Below are 21,055 nucleotides of genomic sequence, written 5' to 3' on the forward strand. Positions count from 1 at the left end.
GAGGTAGCTAGTTACTACTCAGTTTCAACCAGCTGGCTTAGGACTCCAGTCAGAAAAGGACTGTTTTTTAAAGAACAGGATGAGGAAAGGGGTAAAGAAGCCAGGAATGAAAAGTAAAAAGTGGGCTCTTGGTGCATTGTGGGGTGTTTAATGATAAAATGTGAACTGGTAATGTTCATCACTACAGTAAGGCACTGAATATATGGTGAACCCAAGCATGTGGAAGTTGATCACTGCTACTGTTAATTCCAGGAGTTGGTGATGGACAGGGAGGCCTGGCGTGCTGCGATTCATGGGGTTGCAAAGAGTCGGACACGACTGAGCGACTGAACTGAACTGAACTATTAATTCCAAGTGATTCTGACCCAAGACTACTTTTATCTTCATGATAAAAGTGCACAGAAGGGGATTAGAGTATGCCTGGATCAGAACAGGAAATCTTTGTTTGGAGATACATAAGCCCTTCCTTTTTGTTTTTATTTTAGAGTGTTGATACCATTAGGAAACTTTAAATGTTACTGAAGACAAGAATGGGATAACCTAGACCCTTTCTCCATTTTAATCTATAAGGAACAGAAAAACTGGTTCTATTCTAAATCTAGGAAGACTTTGTTTTAGTTTTCTTTTCCTTTAATGATTTCTAGGATGAAAGATACTGTCGGGAGAGGAAGGACAGGAGACTGAAAGGAAGATTTTAAACAGAAAAGAACTCAGAGCTATCAATTTGGAAAGTAACTAAAGGAGGAATAATGAATATTTTGTGAAAGCCAAATGGGGGATAAATAAATATATCCCAAAAGATAAAGGACATGTGTAATTTAGATAGATGCCCACAGGGGTCCTTAGTTGAAAAGTGTAGGAAACATTATTTTTTGTAAATATATCCAGACAGATGAATAAAGACAAGCAATGCTGTACCCTTAAAAAAGTACTGTACTCTCTTCCTTGATCCTCTCAAAACTCCCATTACTAACCACTTAGGGGATGCAGATCTCAACTTGATAGGAGAGGATATGGAGGTAAAATGTCAGTATGGTTTTAAAATATTTTAGTTGAATACACAGTGAACAAAGGTGCATATCCTAATTATTTGGTATCCTTGACTAAAAATATGGAAACAAACACAAAGCAATAATTTCCTGTCTGAAGAACAAATTGTTCTTTCTTTGTACAGGGGTGAGATGTAAATAATGTCACTGAGTGGAAATTATCAGCAACAGTGAAATTATGAAACTTGTCAGCTGAAAAAAATGCACAGTGTGAAAGTTGTGAGTTAAGTTCTACTTGGGTGCAGACTGGGAGACAGCCTCCCAGACAGCCCTGAGGGAGTGCCCAAAGAGTAAGAGGGAAGGTCCTGTATATATGATTCTGGCGATGGGAAAACACAATCAGGCTCACATTTTGGCAGAGGTTGCTGCTAGTCATAAGGAGCAGAAGTCTCCATTAATGATCTCAGTGGTTTTCTACATATGAGAAGATGCAAGAAATTGGGCTCATAAAACCTTCTCTTGACAATATCTACCTGAAGTCCTGTTTTGCCAGTTTCTCCCAGGGCACAGAGTGCCTCAGGCCTGATCTCTGCCCTGAACTCCTTTCAGGATGTGTTGAAGGTCAGTGACTGCAGTGGCTAGTGACTTCATTCTTGCAGAACCAGATGGCGAGTGGCAATTTTTAGTTGGCAAACTATATTACTATAGGTAAATTTCTTTTCTCAAAAATATGAATTAATAAGTGGCAACCTATTTTTTGAGGCTTGAATACATTCAAGTTAAACTTAAAGGGCCTTAACTTATTTTCTCAGATGACAAATATTTCTGAAGAACTTTCTAGGGTCTATCAATAGATATTTGGCATGCAGTGCAGCAAGATAAAGTGCAAAGAAAAACAGGAAAAAGCATGCTTTAACTGTACAAAAATTTATTACGTACACTTATACGAGAAGTTCTGTTTATGAAGTTTCAAATCAACAAGAGACTTCTGAATTAAATAATAATCTCGTACTCATGTCTACCAATGAATTCAGTCTTTTGTTGAACAGACAACACATTTTGCTGTTGTTGCTGTTGCTGTGTCGCTTCAGTCGTGTCCGACTCTGTGCGACCCCTCGGACTGCAGCCTACCAGGCTCCCCCGTCCCTGGGATTCTCCAGGCAAGAACACTGGAGTGGGTTGCCATTTCCTTCCCCAATGCATGAAAGTGGAAAGTGAAAGTGAAGTCGCTCAGTCATGTCTGACTCTTAGCGACCCCATGGACTGCAGCCTACCAGGCTCTTCCGTCCATGGGATTTTCCAGGCAAGAGTACTGGAGTGGGTTGCCATTGCCTTCTCCCCATAAAATTTTAACTCAATAGATAAAGCTGAAGTCCTTCCTAAACATAACCCAATTTCTCTTTCTTTTCTGAAGGTTCTTAGTATGATAGACATCCTTCCAGACATTTTTCAAGCATGTACATGTGTGTGTAGGGGGTGTGTGTGTGTGTGTGTGTAGGGTGTGTGTGTGTGTAATTACATAGATATTATTTTCTGTGAAACTGTTCTGCAACTTGTTTTCACTCAGTGTGTCTTAAAGAGCTTTTGAAGACAGTAAATACATAGCTTTTGCTTTCTCATTAAAAAACATGTGATTATATAATATTCCATAATGAGGATGTATCAGTTATGCACCCGTATTTTTACTGATGGATATTTTAGGCTGTCTATATTTTTCAAATACTGTATTAAACAATACTGCAATGAGCATCCTTGTGCACACACAAGAATGGTTTTGTGGAATACATTTATTGCTGTGCTTTTCTAAGGTAATAGTTTCCTATATAATAAAATTCTCAGCTTGAGTCTATACATACTTCTTTTCCATAAGGATTTTCAGCAAATACACAAGATAGTTTCCGTCTGTCTTTCAAATTATTCCTAAACTGGCTGAACTGAAATACTAAATGATGGACCACAGGCTTTAACTTTAGAAGCAACCTCTTCATCTTTCTTTCTCTTCTCCTTATGGGGACAACTAGAAATAACCTCTGATTAATCACAAATCACAAGGCTAACGCATGCAAGGAAGACACAATAAGAGGAAGTAAAAACAACAGGAATAAGCTGTTTCCCTTTTTTATTTGTTTTAGTTTCAGGCTGAAAAATGCAGTGAAATTCCCCACTGCTGTAATCTTCTCTGAAGCTTTCCCCAACTACTAGACAACTGTGTCTTCTCTAAATAGGTAGCATTTTACAAACTGAATTCCGCCTTTCTTTCCTCAAAGATGTAAGAAAAACAGCCCACTGGAAGATGTCAGTTACATGGTAAATGTGCTTATTTTTCTGGTACCATTATGCTTAAACATCCTAAATGCCACAATGTGTAATATAAATGATGATATGTGATTAAAAAGCTATATCTTTTTTTTACTTCTTTCTTAGAAAATAGCAAACAGTTGATATCAGACAATGACAAATATATATATATGCTTTTTCAGATTCTTTTCCATGATAGGTTATTATGAGATACTGAACACAGTTCCCAGTGCTATACACTAGGTCCTTGTTTATTCTTTATTTATCTATTTCATACACAATATTGTATATCTGATAATCCCCAATTCCCAATTTATCATTCCCTCCTTCCTCTTTGATAAGCATAAATTTGTTTTCTATGTCTATGAGTATATTTCTATTTTGTAAATAAGTTCATTTGTATCATTTTGATGTCTATTTCCTGTGATATGACATATTAAAATGCAATTTAAATGATTTAATGTAAAAAGATAATCATTAAATTTCTTTCAAATAGATAAACTGCTTTTGTTACTCCTAGGAAAGAGGTAATAATATTCTGTCAGAAGGTAAAAAAATGTATATACTGTTTTTTCCTGTTTGATAAAAATATCATAAGAAACCAATAAACTATTAAAATTATTAAAGTCAAAGGATAAAAGTTGCTTTAAAGGACAGCAGTTCATTAAAGTAGCAAAGGGCTTTTTTTTTTGGTTTGTTTTTCTTTTGCAAATGTTAATGATTTGATTTTTAAATTAAAATTAACTTTTGCTATTGGGGAAAATAATTTGATTACTAAACTCTACTGCACAAAATTTGAAGTTAGAGAATTCTAGTTTCTAAGATGCCATGTGAAAGTTGCTCAGTCATGTCTGACTCTTTGTAACCCCATGGAATTCTCCAGGCCAGAATACTGGAGTGGGTAGCCTTTCCCTTCTCCAAAGGATCTTCCTAACCCAGGGATCGAACCCAGGTTTCCCACATTGCAGGTGGATTCTTTACCAGCTGAGCCACAAGGGAAGCCCAAGAATACTAGAGTGGGTAGCCTATCCCTTCTCCAGCGGATCTTCCTGACCCAGAAATCGAACCAGGGTCTCCTGCATTGCAGGTGGATTCTTGACCGACTGAGTTATCAGCAAAGCCCAGAAAAGCCATAAGACAAAGCTAAAAAAGCTACTCCACATCAATCTACTTGTTAAGAGAAAGTCAGTAAGAAAGGGGATGAAATTCTTTTTTAGACAATATTTCAGAAACAGCAAGGACATGGAAAAAAAAAATGTGAAATGAAGTCGCTCAGTCATGTCCGACTCTTTGCGACCCCATGGACTGCAGCCTACTACGCTCCTCCATCCATGGGATTTTCCAGGCGAGAATACTGGAGTGGGTTGCCATTTCCTTGTCCAGAGGATCTTCCTGACCCAGAGATCAAACCCAGGTCTCCCGCACTGTAGGCAGACGCTTTACCGTCTGAGCCACCAGGGAAGTAGTTCTCGGATGAGGCCTGTGGGTGGAAGCAGCAGGTACCTGGGCCCCAGCCATGCCACCTTGTTACAATGCCAGCATGGTTAAGATGGCATACACCTTGCAGCCCTCCTCTGTGTTAAGTAGTGGCCTGCCCACATACACACAAACTCAAGACACTTCTAAGAGCCTATTGCCTGTTAAGTCCAAAGAAGTTGATGCTTCCAGACCTCGTTCAAGAGGTTCGGAGCATGATGTTAGAAAAATCATCAGACCAAGACGCGAGGATGGGCAGATGAAAGCTACAGACACTGCCACCAGGAGGAACATCAGCAAGAGCCACAAATCACTCAGTAAACTGAAATCAGAGGAAGAGCTCGAGAATAAGAACCAGCTCTTAAAGGCCATCAACAAACAGCTGCACCAGAAGTTGACTGAAACTCAGGGAGAACTGAAGGACCTGACCCAGAAGGTGGAGCTAATGGAGAAGTTTTAGAACAACTGTTGAGCAGTTTTAGAGGGCAAGGGCCTCAACCCAGGCAGTGAGACCCTGGTATCAGACATACCTAGGCTCGCCACTACGGATCACATGGACTCTACATTGCTGTTAGAAACTTTGCAAGATAAGCTGAAGCTTTTTAACGAAACAGCCAGAAAACAGATGGGAAGAGTTGCAGGTCTTAAAGGTAAGGCTGAAGATGAAAGAAGACGCCCAGTTCAAAGAGCACCAGACCTTATGTAACAGTCAAATAAATGATTTTACAACAGCACTTGAGGAAATGGAGCAGCTATTAGAAATATGATAAAAAGCAGGTGGCCACATGGCTCTCTCTTGGAATAAACTTTCAGAGTAATTCCCTTAGAACATCTGCTTCTTGGCCATCATCTTTTAGGACTCACCATCCCCAGAATGAAAGCAGTTTCTGCAGTATGATTAAGGACAGTATATGCTGGCATGGCAGTTCCTCCTTCAAGCCAATGTTCTTAGCCTTCAAACTGGCCAGCTCTCCTGAACCTCACAGTATGTATTTGAGGCCTAAGAAGAGATGGGGCCAGGAAGCTTGGATCAGTCTTCTAGACAGCAAAGTGGCAGAGCACTAGAATCAGGAGATGAAATGGCCACAGCCGGAGAAAGGCCACATTCAGATGTGCAGGAGCAAACAGTGGAGGACAGGCCTCCACAGGGGACACCACTGAGGAACTGTGCAGCCCCTCCAAACTTGGAATACATTCTGTCTCATCCTGGCTGCATTCTACAGTCAAAGTTAAAGTCGCCCAGTCATGTCTGTCTCTTGCGACCCCATGGACTATACAATCCATGGAATTCTCCAGGCCAGAATACTGGAGTGGGTAGCCTTTTCCTTCTCCAGGGGATCTTCCCAACTCAGGGATTGAACCCAGGTCTCCCACATTGCAGGTGGATTCTTTACCAGCTGAGCCACAACGGAAACCCAAGAATACTGGAGTGGGTAGTCTATCCCTTCTCCAGCAGACCTTCCCAACCCAGGAATTGAACTGGGGTCTCCTGCATTGCAGGTGGATTCTTGACCAACTGAGGAATCAGGGAAACCTGGGCTCTATAACCTCATTGTAAATTTATGAACTTGAAGTTATCTGAAATGGCTTAATAAATGGGATGAAGGTCTAATAGTAACATCTATGAAACAATACATGTTGGAGCTTTTAGTCTAAAAACCAACCAACGAAAAAACCAAAAAACAGATACAGAGAAAGCACATGACAAAATCTATTCTAAGTCTCAGCAAACTAGAAACAGAAGGACATTTCCTCAACTTGATAAAGAACATCTATGAAAGCCTACAGCTAGCATATTTAATGATGAAAGACTGTTTTCTCCCTAAGTTCAGAAACAAAACAAAGATATCATATTACTTCTATTTAACTTTGTACTGGAGGTTCTAACCAATACAATAAGGCAATAAATAGATGGAAATCAGATTAGAAAAAAAGAAGTAAAATTGTCTTTATTTGCAAACATGATTATAGAAAATCCAATGAAATTTATAAAAAAGCTATTAGAACTAATACATGAGATTAGTAAGGTTGCAGGATAAAGGATCAATATACAAAATCAATTTCATGTCTATGTAACAGCAGTAAACAATCAGAAATTAACATTAAAAACAATGCTAGTTATAATAATCATAAAACAATGAGATAGTGATAAAACTGACAAAAGATATTAAAGACCTATACAATGAGGACTATAAAGCACTGCTGAGTAAATGGAGAGAAAAATCATGTTCATGGATTAGCAATTAGCTGATTCTAAAATTCATATGGAAATGCTAAGACCCATGAACAACGTTCAAAAAGAACAGAAGTTGGAGGATTAACATTACCTAATTTTAAGACTTACATAAAAGGCCACAGTATTCAAGAAAATATGGTACGGGCATCAAGGTAGACAAGTCGAGCAATGGAATAGAACAGAAAATCCAGAAATAAGCTCAAAAATATATGGAAAATGGATTGTAACAAGGAGGCCAAAGCCATCTACAAAGGAAGGATAGTCTTTTTAACAAATGAGGCTAGAACAATGTCTATCCATAAGCAAAAAAATTTATTATTTGATCCATATATTTTACCATATAACAAAATGAAGTTGTATCATAGATCCAAGTGTAAAACTTAAACTATAAAATTATAGAAACACAAGAGAAAACGTTTCTGACATCAGTTTAGGCAAAGATTTCTTATATGACACTAAATATTAGTTATATGGTACTAAAAGCAAAATCTATAAAAGAAACATTGATAAAATGGACTTCATCAAAATGAAAAACTTCTGCTCTTCAAAAGATACAGTTAAGAGTATGAAATGATAAGCCACAGATAGGGAGAAAATATTTGCAAGGCATATATCTATTAAAGTACTTGAATCCAGATACACAAGGAATGTTCAAAATGCAGTAATGAAAAAATCAACTCAATTTAAAAATGTGCAAAAGATTTGAACAAATATTTTACGGAAGAAAAACAACATAGATGGCAAATGAGCATGAAAAGATGCTCAACATCATTAGTCAGCAGGGAAATTCAAATTAAAACTGCAATGGCATATTATATACCTGTTAGAAAGACTAAAACTAAAAGGACTGGCCAAATCAAGTACTGGTGAGGATGTGGAGCAAATGGAACTCTTATACATGCTGGTGGGAATGAAAATGGTGGGAATGAAAACTACTTTAGACAATAATTTGACCGTTTCTTAAAAAGTTAAACATACATCGACCATGTAACATACCCATTCTATTCCTAGGTATTCATCCAAAAGAAATGTAAGTGCGAAAGCGAAAGCAAAGTCGTTCAGTCATGTCCGACTCTTCGCGACCCCATGGACTGCAGCCTACCAGGCTCCTTAGTCCATGGGATTTTCCAGGCAAGAGTACTGGAGTGGGGTGGCACTGCATGTCCATACAAAGTCTTGTGTATGAATGTTCATAGGAACTTTATTTGCAATAGTCCAAAATTGGAAACAATGTAAATGTTCACTATCATGAACTGACAAAACAAACTGATACATACACACAATGTACACTATGCTGTGCTGTGCTTAGTTGCTCAGTTGTGACCCCATGGACTGTAGCCTGCCAGGCTCCTCTGTCCACAGGGGTTCTCCAGGCAAGAATACTGGAGTGGGTTGCCATGCCCTCCTCCAGCCGATCTTCTCAACTCAGGGATCGAACCTAGGTCTCCTGTACTGCAGGTGGATTCTTTACTGTCTGAGCCACCAGGGAAGCCCAAGAATACTGGAGTGAGTAGCTTATCCCTTCTCCAGGGGATCTTCCTGACCCAGGAATCAAACTGGGGTCTCCTGCATTGCAGGCGGATTCTTTAACAGATGAGCTACTGGGGAAGCCCACAAGCCCACAATGGACACTACTTGGTAATGAAAGGAATGAACTGACAATACAACATCAACATAGACCTCAAGATAATTATACTGAGTCAAAGAACCAGGCCAGATAAAAGATTACATTCTGTATGATTATTCCACTTACATAAAATTCCAGAAAATGTAGGGGATTGGTGGTTTTGAGGTGGGGGTTAATGGGGAGGAGTTGGGAAGGTTAAGAGGTTGCAGAGGGGCATGAGGAAAATTTGAGAGATGATGGATATGTACACTATCTTGATGGTAGTAAAGGTTTCATGGGGGATACATATATCAAAACATCAATTTATATACATTAAATATATGCATGTCAATTTTATCTCAATAAAGCAAATAAAAAGCCAAAATACAACAAATATGTCAAATCAATCAGTAGAGAAATAAGCAAAGAAATAATGGAAAAAAATCAATTTGAAAAATGTTTCCACACTGTCTCTGTATTTCCTGTTTTCATTATAAAGACAGAGAGAAGGGAATGCAATGTAACATCTGTTCCATGCCCCACAGTACACCCTTAACCCTTGCCAACTGTCTCAAAATACATGTGTTAGGTTGTGAGGGTGGGGGTGGATCAGCTCAAAACCATCAATTCCCATAAGAAAAACAAGCTACAGTACAAGCCCTTCTGATAACAAAGATTTTAATTTAAAATGTTCATCTTTCTTATGAAGGACAGCATGCTATCAGTGTACCTTGCTTTATGGAATGTAACTTTGTTCCTAAATAGGTGAACTTTAAAACTTACGTTCTAATAATAATAACTAACAGTAAATGGGCACTGAGCACCTTGATTACCATTTGCTGTCTCATTTAATTCTTGAGATAACTGTGCCATTTTACTGATACAGGTTAACAGGGTAAGTAAATGGTCTAAGAGCATACAGTTAAATGGCAGAACTCAAACTTATGTCTGTCTAATATGAAAGCTCATGCTCTTAACAGCTACAGTTAGCTGAAAGTTCTAGTTGATAATTTAGTAGAATGCCTAATAATTACACCTTTATGCCTCTTTTTTGAAAGCTAGGATTTCATATATGCACATTATTCAGAGAGTAGGAACAAAAAGTATTAGCTATATAAATTCCAACTATATAAAACACATAAAAAATGTGTTTTTTGGGGGCTAGTTGCCATAGCCCCAGGTGGCAACTGATTCTCTTCTAAAACACATTTCATAGTAAAGGTTATGAATGTACATCTAAAAACCTCATAATTCAATTCCCTAAATAAAGTTCTGCTTGATTCTTAATACCCCAGTTCTCATATGGGCAGCAACTGGACTTCTCTCAGTTATAAGCTTATGTTCATGTGATCTTTCAGCAAAGATTTAAATTACCTACTCCAATTCTAAAATCTCTTCCCAAAAATCATTTATCAAAATGGGATCATTTTTGGTCAAAGAACTGTTATGTCCAGGCTTATGGGTGACAAAGAATGCTTCAACTTTGAGTACATTTAAATATATTCACAGATCTGTTATTATGTGAGTATATATCTCATTTTTTTTTCAATGCAAACACAGTTAACAAGCTTACTAGTACAGGACAATGTCTGTTTTTTGCCAAATTCAATTTTACTTTCCTCATCTCAGACCAGCCTTCATAATAATCTGCTTCCAAAAAAAGCACAAGGCCATGACCAAAAGCAGATGTCACACTCAACTTACAGTGAACTTGTATTTGTGATTTTCTTAAGCCACAGCACCTTCCATAATAGCTTTTGTTTGTTCTATATTTTTGGCACTGCCATAAGATCCTTATAATTATTATTATTTTAAGAATATTTTTGGAAAAAGTAAATAATTTATTGTTAACACAGACATATATGTAGCATCAATTTTTAAAATTTTTAACTCTGGCGGTTTAAAAAACTCTCAATAGTTAAATATTACAGCCTCAAATTCTTAAATATATTTCTAACCTTGTCCTGTCTATAATATTTTTGTCTGTAAATTTTCTTGCCTGGGGAATTCTGCAATGGCTTTTGGCCAAAACCAACAAAGTTATATCCTAGATGTTAGAAGAGTTATACCTGTTTTATGACTGAAGCATCAGTGGAAAGGAATTCAAGACTCTTTAAGCTTATTCTATGTGAAAGTTGTAATACTTCACCATTTATTATTGCAAAAGCAATTTAAAGAATGCTTTAAAATAAAATGAAACTAATCAGGGTAGATTCTACTTAATCATAGTTAAGGGTGTCTTTGCATCAGATCTGAGACACGTAGATATAATATACACAACATGGAAGGTTCAAACTATTTAACTTTTATTGACAGTTAAATCTATTTTCCAAGTTTTAAAAATGAATGTTCCCTCTTCTTTTTCTAGAGTAATCAGACCCTGTTGGGGGGCTTTTCCTAGGTTTTCTTAGAATTAATGAACTGAGCCTCTCCTGCTGAACTGTGTGGTTCCAATCCTACCTCTCCTGGACAGTTCATGAGCTATGTCATCTGCTTTCACTGTGGAAGGGATTCCCATAGTGTTCTCATTCATGTAAATGAAGTGGTCAGATCAAAGGGAGAGACTTTCATTAAGAAGGCTTTTCTCTGATGTAATGCCTTCTAAAACAGAAAATCATTTTATATAAAGTTCATTTAGGATCAAATATGGTATAAATGGCCTTTAACAATTATACTTCAAATACAGAAGAGCTGAATATTACATTATTTTCTATTGAATTCCCTGGTTCTATGCCAAACATGTCTTGGCTGCAACAGAAGAGTGAGGAGGCTTTTATATTTTGGGGAGAAAAAGAACTATGAAGGCTCTACAAGGGTGTATTTGCAATCTGAAACTGCAGAAATTCTGGAAAATGAATGAAGCTCTTTTACAATTATAACTTTATAGGTAGGATTTACTTACAAACTACAGGAACTTTTATAATGCATCCCTATATAAATCTAACCCTTGCCAATGGGACTTACTATTTATTTAACACCAACAGTGAACCATATGGTTTTGTTCAGACATGCAAGGTTAAAGAATAGATTTTATATCCAGGAAAAATCTCTCTTAAAGGTAAAGAGAGAGAGAAAAAAAAAGCAAAACAAAAAACTTAAAACATAAGGGAAAAACCAATCATAGCTATTTAAGAACAAAGACCAAAACCTTTTCAACCAACTAAGCATGAATTAAGACAGAATACTAAATCGAAGAAAATTAGCAAGCTGTCATATCAGTTCAAGAAGAGCAACAGTGTTTGTTGCTAAGCAAGAGCTATACAGAAAGAATGCAGTAAAATCTTGACATACTACAGAACCAAGAACAACAACAACAAAAAAAGCCCAAACGAAAAATCACTCCACAAATAAAACAAGATTTCATTTTAAGAATCTGATATGGCAGTTGATTTTCTCAAAGGACTGAAACAATTTTGACCCCCCGCTGCTACTTTGTCTAACAATAGACTGTTTAAAGATATATCACTTCTGGTGAAGCTATTCATTTCACCTAAACTACATATAGTTTAAATCTTAGAAGAGAACTTTACCACCTACAGGCTGTATGCAGACTAAATACAACACATGTGCCTGATTCTGAATGGTATCTTATTTCAAAATGCTCTCTTAACTACAGCTCTTGCTTCTCAAGCTGCGCTTTAACTTGTCAGAAGCTGCCTACAGTAACTAAAATTGGATTCACACAGAAAAAAAAATTTTCTTTTAGGAAAACATATGCAGTAAGCACCTTAGCATCTGTTAACATTAAAACCAGAAGGCAGTATGTTACATAGGGCAGGCTGTAAAATTTAATAATTTACAACATTCATTTTGAAATATAGCAATCTTTTAAAACAATGGCATACATTTCCTCTGTTCAATGAATATCCATTCAGAATCTATATGCAGGTGCCGAGGATATAAGGATTAGCAAAACAATCATAAAGCTCCACAGGTTTTTAAAGCTAGAAAGCAAAGAGGGCATCTTCCAATTTTTCTATTAGAGGAAGCCATTCCTTAACCCCTATCCCAATTAGGAGAGGGCTGAGGCCCGCATGTTTTTGTGTAAGTCGGTTGCGATATATATGGGAAACTTCTTCCTGGAATCCCAGTGCAGATAGGCACAGATCCTCAGGTGAGCCTTTTTAACATGCTGCCAAACTATTGTAGTTCCCAAATTCTGATTGCTATTTATAATAATGCTGCTCTCGGAAAACGCTTTCTGAGTTCTAAGAGGACATGAACAAAGCACTTTCTGGTTCAGCCTAGGCAGTGGAACCCTTCCAGGTCTAAGCTGGTAATTCCTATGGAGAAGAGAGCCAGAAGTCTCAGATGAGAACAAGAGAAGGAAGCAGGAAAAACAACATACTTTAGGAGTAAGGACAGGGAATGAACTCAAACTTTCTTCAATCTTTCTTTTTCTTTTCTCTTCATTGATCAGATAAATATGTGATAATAAATGGGAAGGTGTCCTGGGTGTAATCAGTTGGGATGGGGTTATGAGAAATAGTTTTCAGGGACGTACAGGGAAAGGATGAGAAATCCCCAAGAGTGACAAAAGGGGAAGACCTGTGGATGTGGCAGAAATGAGTCACCAACCAGAGTAAACGTTTATATGTAATATATGCTGGCGGGGGAGTCACTGAAAAGTTAGCCTGTTGAGGGCACACTAGAAACATCCATTCAAATGATTAGTAACTGCTGACTGCTTCTTGGATATGAGGTACATGATATGTACTGAGAGAATACGAATAAAGGGAAAAGAAGAAATGAATCCTACACCATTGGAGTACTTATAATGCCATGCAAATTACAGTGTTACACAGAAATACTAGTTATTAATCATTTATTCTTATTACAGACAAGGAAGCTTTGTTTCAGACAGACTGAATGACTTGACCAAGGTCACACAGTCATGCTTAGTGGCAGAACAGGCAGGCTCGAGCAATGAACTTTGTATTTGACTAGGCATGTGTCAAAGCCATTAACATGTGATCTTCAGGGATGCCATGTAAACTAAGACCGAAGTAAGCAGGGAGAGGAAAATAAGTCAGACTCCACCCCCCAATCAGAAGGCAACTGCCTCATGTACTCTGGAGAAATTAAACCACTGGAAATCACTCATCACACATTACAAAGCTACAAAAAAAAAAGAAAAAAGCAAAAGTTTTCAGCAGAGCCTATGCTTTTTTCAGCATGCCCAAGTCTCATCTTCTTTGGCCACTTCTCTCCTTTTGGGTGTATCATCTTCCTATTACTCTCACAGATACCCTTAAGGTCTTTTCTTCCCCTCTCCAAATCTGATTTCAGAACAGACTGGAAAACATCCTTCCCAAGGTGTAGAAGATTCATGACACTTTAAAGAAGTTATGCCCTTATATTGTTTTTTTAAGTTAGACTTTATTTTTTAGATTAATTTTGGGTTCACAGCAAAATTGAATAGAAAGTAGATTTCTCATAATCATCTCCCCACTCCTGGGTATTTTAATAGATATCAAATAGTGAAACAAAAGTAAGAATTTTTAATCTAGGGTCTAGGGAAATCTATTCATAGTCTTAATGGAGTCCTTGATCTATCAGATATTATATCCTGAATTATGGAATATGGGTGCATACAGATTTTTAAGAAAGCAGGTTTCATCAAGTTCTCGAGGGGTTGGCATTCAGAAACAGCTAAAGGCACTTAAGGTAAAGAATAAAGTTCAAGTCCAGACATCAGGTAGAGACTAAAGGAATTATTTGGAGGCAGAAAGGCTTTATCAGAGTCCCAAAATCATATCATATGGGTGGCTGCTATAGCAAGTATCAATGTGTATATACCAAGGCCTCTTAACTTCAACTAGGACTATAGAAATATTCTAGTTAACCAAAGAAATGGCTTTCAAACATATGATGGCCACTCTCTCTCTCTTTTTTAAAGAACATACCTTTAAAGCTTCTATAACGAGGTCCCTTGCTTCAAGCTCTCCTTCAAGAATACTGAATAGTGTTAGGAGTTCTGGCTTGCTGAGTTTTTCCAGATTCATCCTGAAAGCCTAAAACAAGGACAATAATCAGATAATCTCCAGAAGACAGAGGTAATCTGATACTATCTAAGAAAAAATAAAGTGAGATAAGAGCAAGAATTACAGTAGAAAATACCTTTAAGAAAGGAAATGGTTAACTAGGAATAAAACTACCATATGACTCAGAAATCCCACTACTGGGCATATGCCCTGAGAAAACCATAACTGAAAGTGACATGCGTACCCAGTGCTCGTTGTAGCACTGTTTATAATAGCTAGGACATGGAAGCAGCCTAGATGTCTACTGACACATGAGTGGGTAAAGAAGCTGTGGAACATATACACAATGAAATATTACTCAGCCATAAAAAGGAACACATTTGAGTCAGTTCTAATGAGGTAGATGAACCTAGAGCCCATTTATACAGAGAGAACTAAGTTAGAAAGAGAAAAACAAGTATCACATATTAAGGCACATACACGGAATCTAGAAAGACGGTGCTGATGAACTTATTCGCAAGGCAGCGATGGAGACAGACATAGAGAAGAGACCTATGGACACAGTGGGGGATGAAGAGGGTGGGGCATGGCCGTGTGTACAGCAGACAGCTGGTGGGGATTTGCTTTGTGATGCAGGGAGCTCAACCCAGTGCTCAGTGACAGCCTTGAGGGGTGCGATAGGGTAGGAGGTGGGAGGGAGGTTCAGGAGGGAGGAGACGTGTATACCTATGGCTGACCCATGCTGATGTATGCAGAAACCAACACAATATTGTAAAGCAATTATCCCCCAATTAAAAATAAATTTTAAAAAAGAAAGGAAATGGTTGTAATTAAATGTAAAAATAAGAATTTTCTGATGTTAATCATAAACTGAGCAGTAAACGAAAATAAAATTCATTTTAATTATTGACTTTATCACCATTTACAAAGATCAGATTTTCATTATTTTTCCCTACTGGCATATATTCAAACATCCTAGAAGGTCTCAGAAAGAATTGTTATCCTTCAGTTGCTAAGTTGTGTCTAGCTCTTTTGTGACTCCATGGACTATAACTTGCCAGAGTTCTCTGAAACAATTAGTCACTAGTTTTATTCACTAGAAGTTCAGGTAAAATTTTGTTATAATGAATACTATTTCACTGAAAAACTGTTATACCATAAAAAGATATTCTAGTTTTAGATAACCAAACTCTAAAACTGTATATAAAACACTCTGGGATCCCTCTGAAATTGGTTGAAATCAATTTGAGCAAAGATAATGTTTGGTGGGAGTACAGGAGAAATTTTTCTTTTAAATTGTCTATTTTCACAGAGAACATCTATCACAATATTTATATTTCATAGTAAAATAAGACTTAAGTGCAACCATGTACAAATGTACTTTTAAATGAGTGCTTAAAATATATTGTTTAAACATCTTAATTGGCCAGGCTATTATAAACTGAATTTATTTGACTTAACAAGTTCACATTTCTATGAAGTCTTGCATCTTTTAAAATATGTTAAATGGCAAATTGCATGGCACAAATTTAACCCTTTCCATAAGATTAATTTCTCACAAACCACACATAGATAGAAGTTAGATTATGATACAATCTTTGAAGGCTCTTCTGACTAGTGTGTATGGTAAGACACATTTTATAACTTATAAAGTAGAACAAAAACTGTTTTCCCTCTCCCACTCTCTACCTTTAAATTGCCACACTCATGTAGTTTTTTTTTTTCCCAAAGTGAATCACAACATGACTAGTTCACACACCCTCTAGTAACTCCCAATTCCTATGAGCACATTAAATTTTAGGAGGCACACAAAAGAGTCATTGATTCCTTCTAGAACTACTGCCTTTAAGCGAATGCGAGCATGTAGAAAATACATACTTCACTGTGTTGTTAGATATCCTTCCAGAACATGCTGTACGAATCTTTTGCCACACGGTAAAATACGTTCAATTTAACTTCAGCTCTAACTGCTACATTTCTAACTGGTGAGGGTTAGCGACTAGTAAGTAATTCTCATGTAAGTATTAGAGAGATACCTCACAACAGTTACTTTAAAAATAAAAACTAAAAAACAAACAAACAAACAAAACCCCCCAAACCCACAAACCTAATAAAGCTACACTTATAAGATAGTAAGTTGGAAAAAACACATTACTTTGTAGTCAGATAGATGCCAGGTTGACATCTTCCTAGTTGTATGACTGGACAAGTGTTCTGATTCCCAGTTTTCCTATCTGTTAATGTGAAATGATATCTAACTCATAGGATTTGCTGTAAAGATTGAGTTAATAAATACAAAACACCGTGCCAAGCTCCTGATACAAGGTGATCAATGCTTTAATTATTAGGAACTACTATCCTGAAAGAGGAGAGTGAAAAAGTTGGCTTAAAGCTCAATATTCAGAAAACGAAGATCATGGCATCTGGTCCCATCACTTTATGGGAAATAGACGGGGAAACAGTGGAAACAGTGTCAGACTTTATTTTTGGGGGCTCCAAAATCACTGCAGATGGTGATTGCAGCCATGAAATTAAAAAACGCTTACTCCTTGGAAGGAAAGTTATGACCAACCTAGATAGCATATTCAAAAGCAGAGACATTACTTTGCCAACAAAGGTCCGTCTAGTCAAGGCTATGGTTGGTCATGTATGGATGTGAGAATTGGACTATGAAGAAAGCTGAGCACTGGAGAATTGATGCTTTTGAACTGCGGTGTTGGAGAAGACTCTTGAGAGTCCCTTGGACTGCAAGGAGATCCAACCAGTCCATTCTGAAGGAGATCAGCCCTGGGATTTCTTTGGAGGGAATGATGCTGAAGCTGAAACTCCAGTACTTTGGCCACCTCATGCGAAGAGTTGACTCACTGGAAAAGACTCTGATGCTGGGAGGGATTGGGGGCAGGAGGAGAAGGGGACGACAAAGGATGAGATGGCTGGATGGCATCACTGACTCGATGGACGTGAGTTTGAGTGAACTCCGGGAGTTGGTGATGGACAGGGAGGTCTGGTGTGCTACGATTCATGGGGTCGCAAAGAGTTGGACACGACTGAGCGACTGAACTGATCTGAACTGATCCTCTCTCATTTTCCAAAAGAATTCTGAGAAAGGCATTACCAAAACTGGGACAGTCAAGATCAATTACTTTAGAAATCAGTGACTCTGGCTACCCTTTTGCAGTTGGGAACCACAGATAAAGAAGGATGATAGATAGCATGCTGGAGTGAAGAGTCGTGAGGAATTTAAACTACCATTTGAGTCACTTTTGTTTTTAGATGAAATCCTTCCCCCATTTCCTGATGGTTTCATGTTTTAATCTCTCTCAAGGATATTATAAAGCAGAGGAATCATTTTATATCTTTCTTCACCTCTCCCCTGATGTTAAGAGGAATAACGAGTACTTGGTAAAGGGAGTCTATAAATATTAACTGCACTAGGTGAGTAAATCAACTAGGAATGGAGCCAAAATGTATTTCCTTCAATATTTTTTTATTCCTTAAATATTCTCATTAAGAAATCTGAAACTGTGGTTTAAGGAAGCAGTGTGATGAGTGAAGAATGTAGAATTTCAGTCTTAGCCCTGCTACTAACCAGCTATATGGCTTTCAGGAAAAAAAAAATTTATCTAGCTGCTCTGGCACTGAGTTTCCTCACAGATGAACTAAAATACACTAGATAATCTCTAAAGCCCTCATGGTTCCATTCGAAACTTTCATGAGGGAAAATCAAGAATTATTTGTTAGAGAAGTTAAGAATTACAGGTAAATATACAAAAGGAACTGAAACAGACTATACCTAAATCAAAGTTTTTGATTTGTTGTGATAAATATACATCCTCAAAAAAGAGTGAAACTGAAACAATCTCTAGTCCCTTTAATTATTGGGTTGGCCAAAAAGTTCGTTTAGGATTTTCTCTAAGATGTTACGGAAAAACCTGATAAAACTTTTGGCCAACCCAATATAAAGCAGTCTAGTCTAAGCAAGAAAAAATTCTGTTCTTTGTCAATGGCATAAAGAACAATATTCATGTTACATCTACATTTGGAATAACTTCTGCACACAAATTTTAATATCTGGAACATTTTGCTAATATGTACCAATTATTTAGCTTGGTGTCTACAGGAAGTGATAGAGACGGAAATGGCACCCCACTCCAGTACTCTTGCTTGGCGAATCCCAGGGACGGGGGAGCCAGATGGGCTGCTGTCTATGGGGTCGCACAGAGTCGGACACGACTGAGGCGACTTAGCAGCAGCAGCTACAGGAAGTGAATGTAATACAAACATGACACAAGAGAGAAAGAAGGGCCCCAGCTGTGTAATTCAAACCCAAGAGATCTGTTTTTGCATATTCCCATAACCATTCTTTGTAAATATTAAAATTTCCCAGGTTTTTTGCTATCCTTTATATTTGAATCTAATTTCAAATAGAATGCACAACATACTGCAGTAACTTTTTTCTGAAATATAAATGCATGATGGTAAAAGTGCATTGAGTTTTAGCATGCTAGTGATATTCCTGGGGGTGGTACAAGGAGGGGGATGGGGTGGGGTGATACTGACCTGATAACTTATGGTCACAATTTAGTCCTCAAGTGTAAATTCTTAAGGTATTCTTCAGTTAAAATTTGGGAAAACTGACAAATATATTTAAAATGTCATCAGCATGGTGGAAAAATGTTCAATGCTGCAAAATATAAGAGATATATTGTCTACGTGACCACACTCTATAAACAATTGGTAAATCCTCAGAATGTCGACTGTCATAGCTGCAGAGGCCTGACAGCTGTAGGTTGATATACAAGAAAGAAGAAAATAGCCACCTCAGATGAAGCTGAGTAACACTGGAAAAAACACCAGGAATCTGCCTTCCCTTCTGCAATTATAATTAGGGAAGGTGAGGCCTTTCAAGTCTTTTTTAAGATGTCCACTGCCATTTCAAGGACATCTTATGAATGTCACTAGGAGAAACTGACTTTCTCTACCTGAACTGACAAAAACCTATTTGCTTGAATCACTATGACTTATTCACAATGCACAACGCACTCAGATTTAAAAAATAACGTGATTACAAATTTTCAAACTGCCAAATTCCGGTAAGGAAAATTCTGATCCCTTCATCTGCCAATCAATAAACAAACAACTCAATCTGTCACCACCTCAACTTTGAAAGGCTTATTACTCATCCCAGCTTCTACTTTTTCCCACTTATTTTCAAATATTAAATGTTGAATTATATGTAATTTTTGGTTTATGCTTTTCTAATAGTGTATTAGACATAGCAAACTTTTAAAAAAGATAGGCCCTAAATTTTATTTGATAGAACATAATTTCCATCTTGCATTTTAAGCTTCCAAGTCCATTTGACTCCAATTTCTGCCTAATATATAAATAATTTGGTCTGAGATTTTCAGAAAAAGGCTGTTTCTAACTCTATATTATTATCAGAAATATGACTGCCAGATTTTTGGCATGTCACATCATAGTCTACAGACTCATTCTCCACTTATTTTCTAAATGAGTTGTTACTTGTCATTGTCACTGTCCATTAAGTAACAGAGAAAAACAAGATCATTTCAACCAGATGCTCAGCTCATTCCTTCCAGTAGAATCTTACCAAGACCCAACTTTCCTTAGAGTTTAGATGCAGATACTTCTGCCTAAGGAATTTTTTTTTTTAATTTTGTTTTATTTTTAAACTTTACATAATTGTATTAGTTTTGCCAAATATCAAAATGAATCCGCCACAGGTATACATGTGTTCCCCATCCTATAAATTTGAAATAAAAACCACTTGTGGACAAGTTGTCTGTATATATTATCATACACTGTGGTATAGCTAGCTGTAGCTATATTAAGCTTTATAGTTTTTCTCAATGAAAAAATACACATAAATATATACAGTAAAAAGATATAGTTATACTACTACAGTACCCTGGAAAAATAAGCCTATTTATAGACTAAATATGAAGCTTATTTTAAAGCTATTAATAAGTGATTTCAAACTGAATTTGCCCGGATTACCATGTGATGTATTTATATGCTACTTCTCACCGAGTCAGGGCTAAGAGCCAGGAGCGCATGAAGGTCTTCTATATAAACTTTCATGTGCCAACAGCCACAAGAATAGAATTACAGGTATCAAGCACCCTGGTCCCCCACCTCCACTGTACCCCCTCAACACCAGTGCTGATTCTGTCATGGAGGTACGCTGCTGCAGCTTGGGCTCTGCTCACTTTTCTTTGAACTCTGTTCGTTTTACTTTTTACTTTGCGTAAAGGCCTTTTCCCTTTACCCAACCTCCACTCATTTTGGTTCTGGCTGTGCCTTTTCCTTCTCGCTCTGGAACTCATTCTAGATAATAGCAGGCATTGTTGCCTTTTTACCACAGAGAGACTGGGTGGCAGAAAAAGAAACACCCCAAACAGCTTCTATAGCTAAGCAAGCAGTAAGGCAGGGCAGGGTGGAG

The 21,055-nt window shown here is 37.3% G+C and overlaps 2 protein-coding genes across 5 annotated transcripts in view; one reads left to right on the forward strand and one right to left on the reverse strand.

Annotated features, from left to right (window-relative positions):
- The window catches only part of CTTNBP2NL (CTTNBP2 N-terminal like), a 52,135-nt gene that overhangs the window by 20,542 nt on the left and 10,538 nt on the right, over positions 1–21,055 (reverse strand). For 2 of the 4 annotated variants that reach the window (XM_006071501.4, XM_044944543.2), the window contains exon 2: positions 14,512–14,619. The exons of 1 other annotated variant lie outside the window; for it this stretch is intronic. In XM_006071501.4, the coding sequence (XP_006071563.3) occupies positions 14,512–14,610 (99 nt within the window). In that variant the 5' untranslated portion in view covers positions 14,611–14,619. Of the gene's footprint in view, positions 1–14,511; positions 14,620–19,149; positions 19,274–21,055 lie in introns of all 4 variants that reach the window. One more of the 4 variants, XM_006071502.4, reaches the window with a different exon arrangement.
- LOC102415411 (small kinetochore-associated protein-like) lies at positions 4,645–6,060 on the forward strand. The gene has a single exon (XM_044944550.2). The coding sequence runs from the start codon at positions 4,804–4,806 to the stop codon at positions 5,221–5,223; it is 420 nt and encodes a 139-aa protein (XP_044800485.2). The 5' UTR covers positions 4,645–4,803; the 3' UTR covers positions 5,224–6,060.

The sequence above is a fragment of the Bubalus bubalis genome, chromosome 6 (genome assembly GCF_019923935.1).
Source record: "Bubalus bubalis isolate 160015118507 breed Murrah chromosome 6, NDDB_SH_1, whole genome shotgun sequence".
NCBI classification, from domain to species: Eukaryota; Metazoa; Chordata; class Mammalia; order Artiodactyla; family Bovidae; genus Bubalus; species Bubalus bubalis.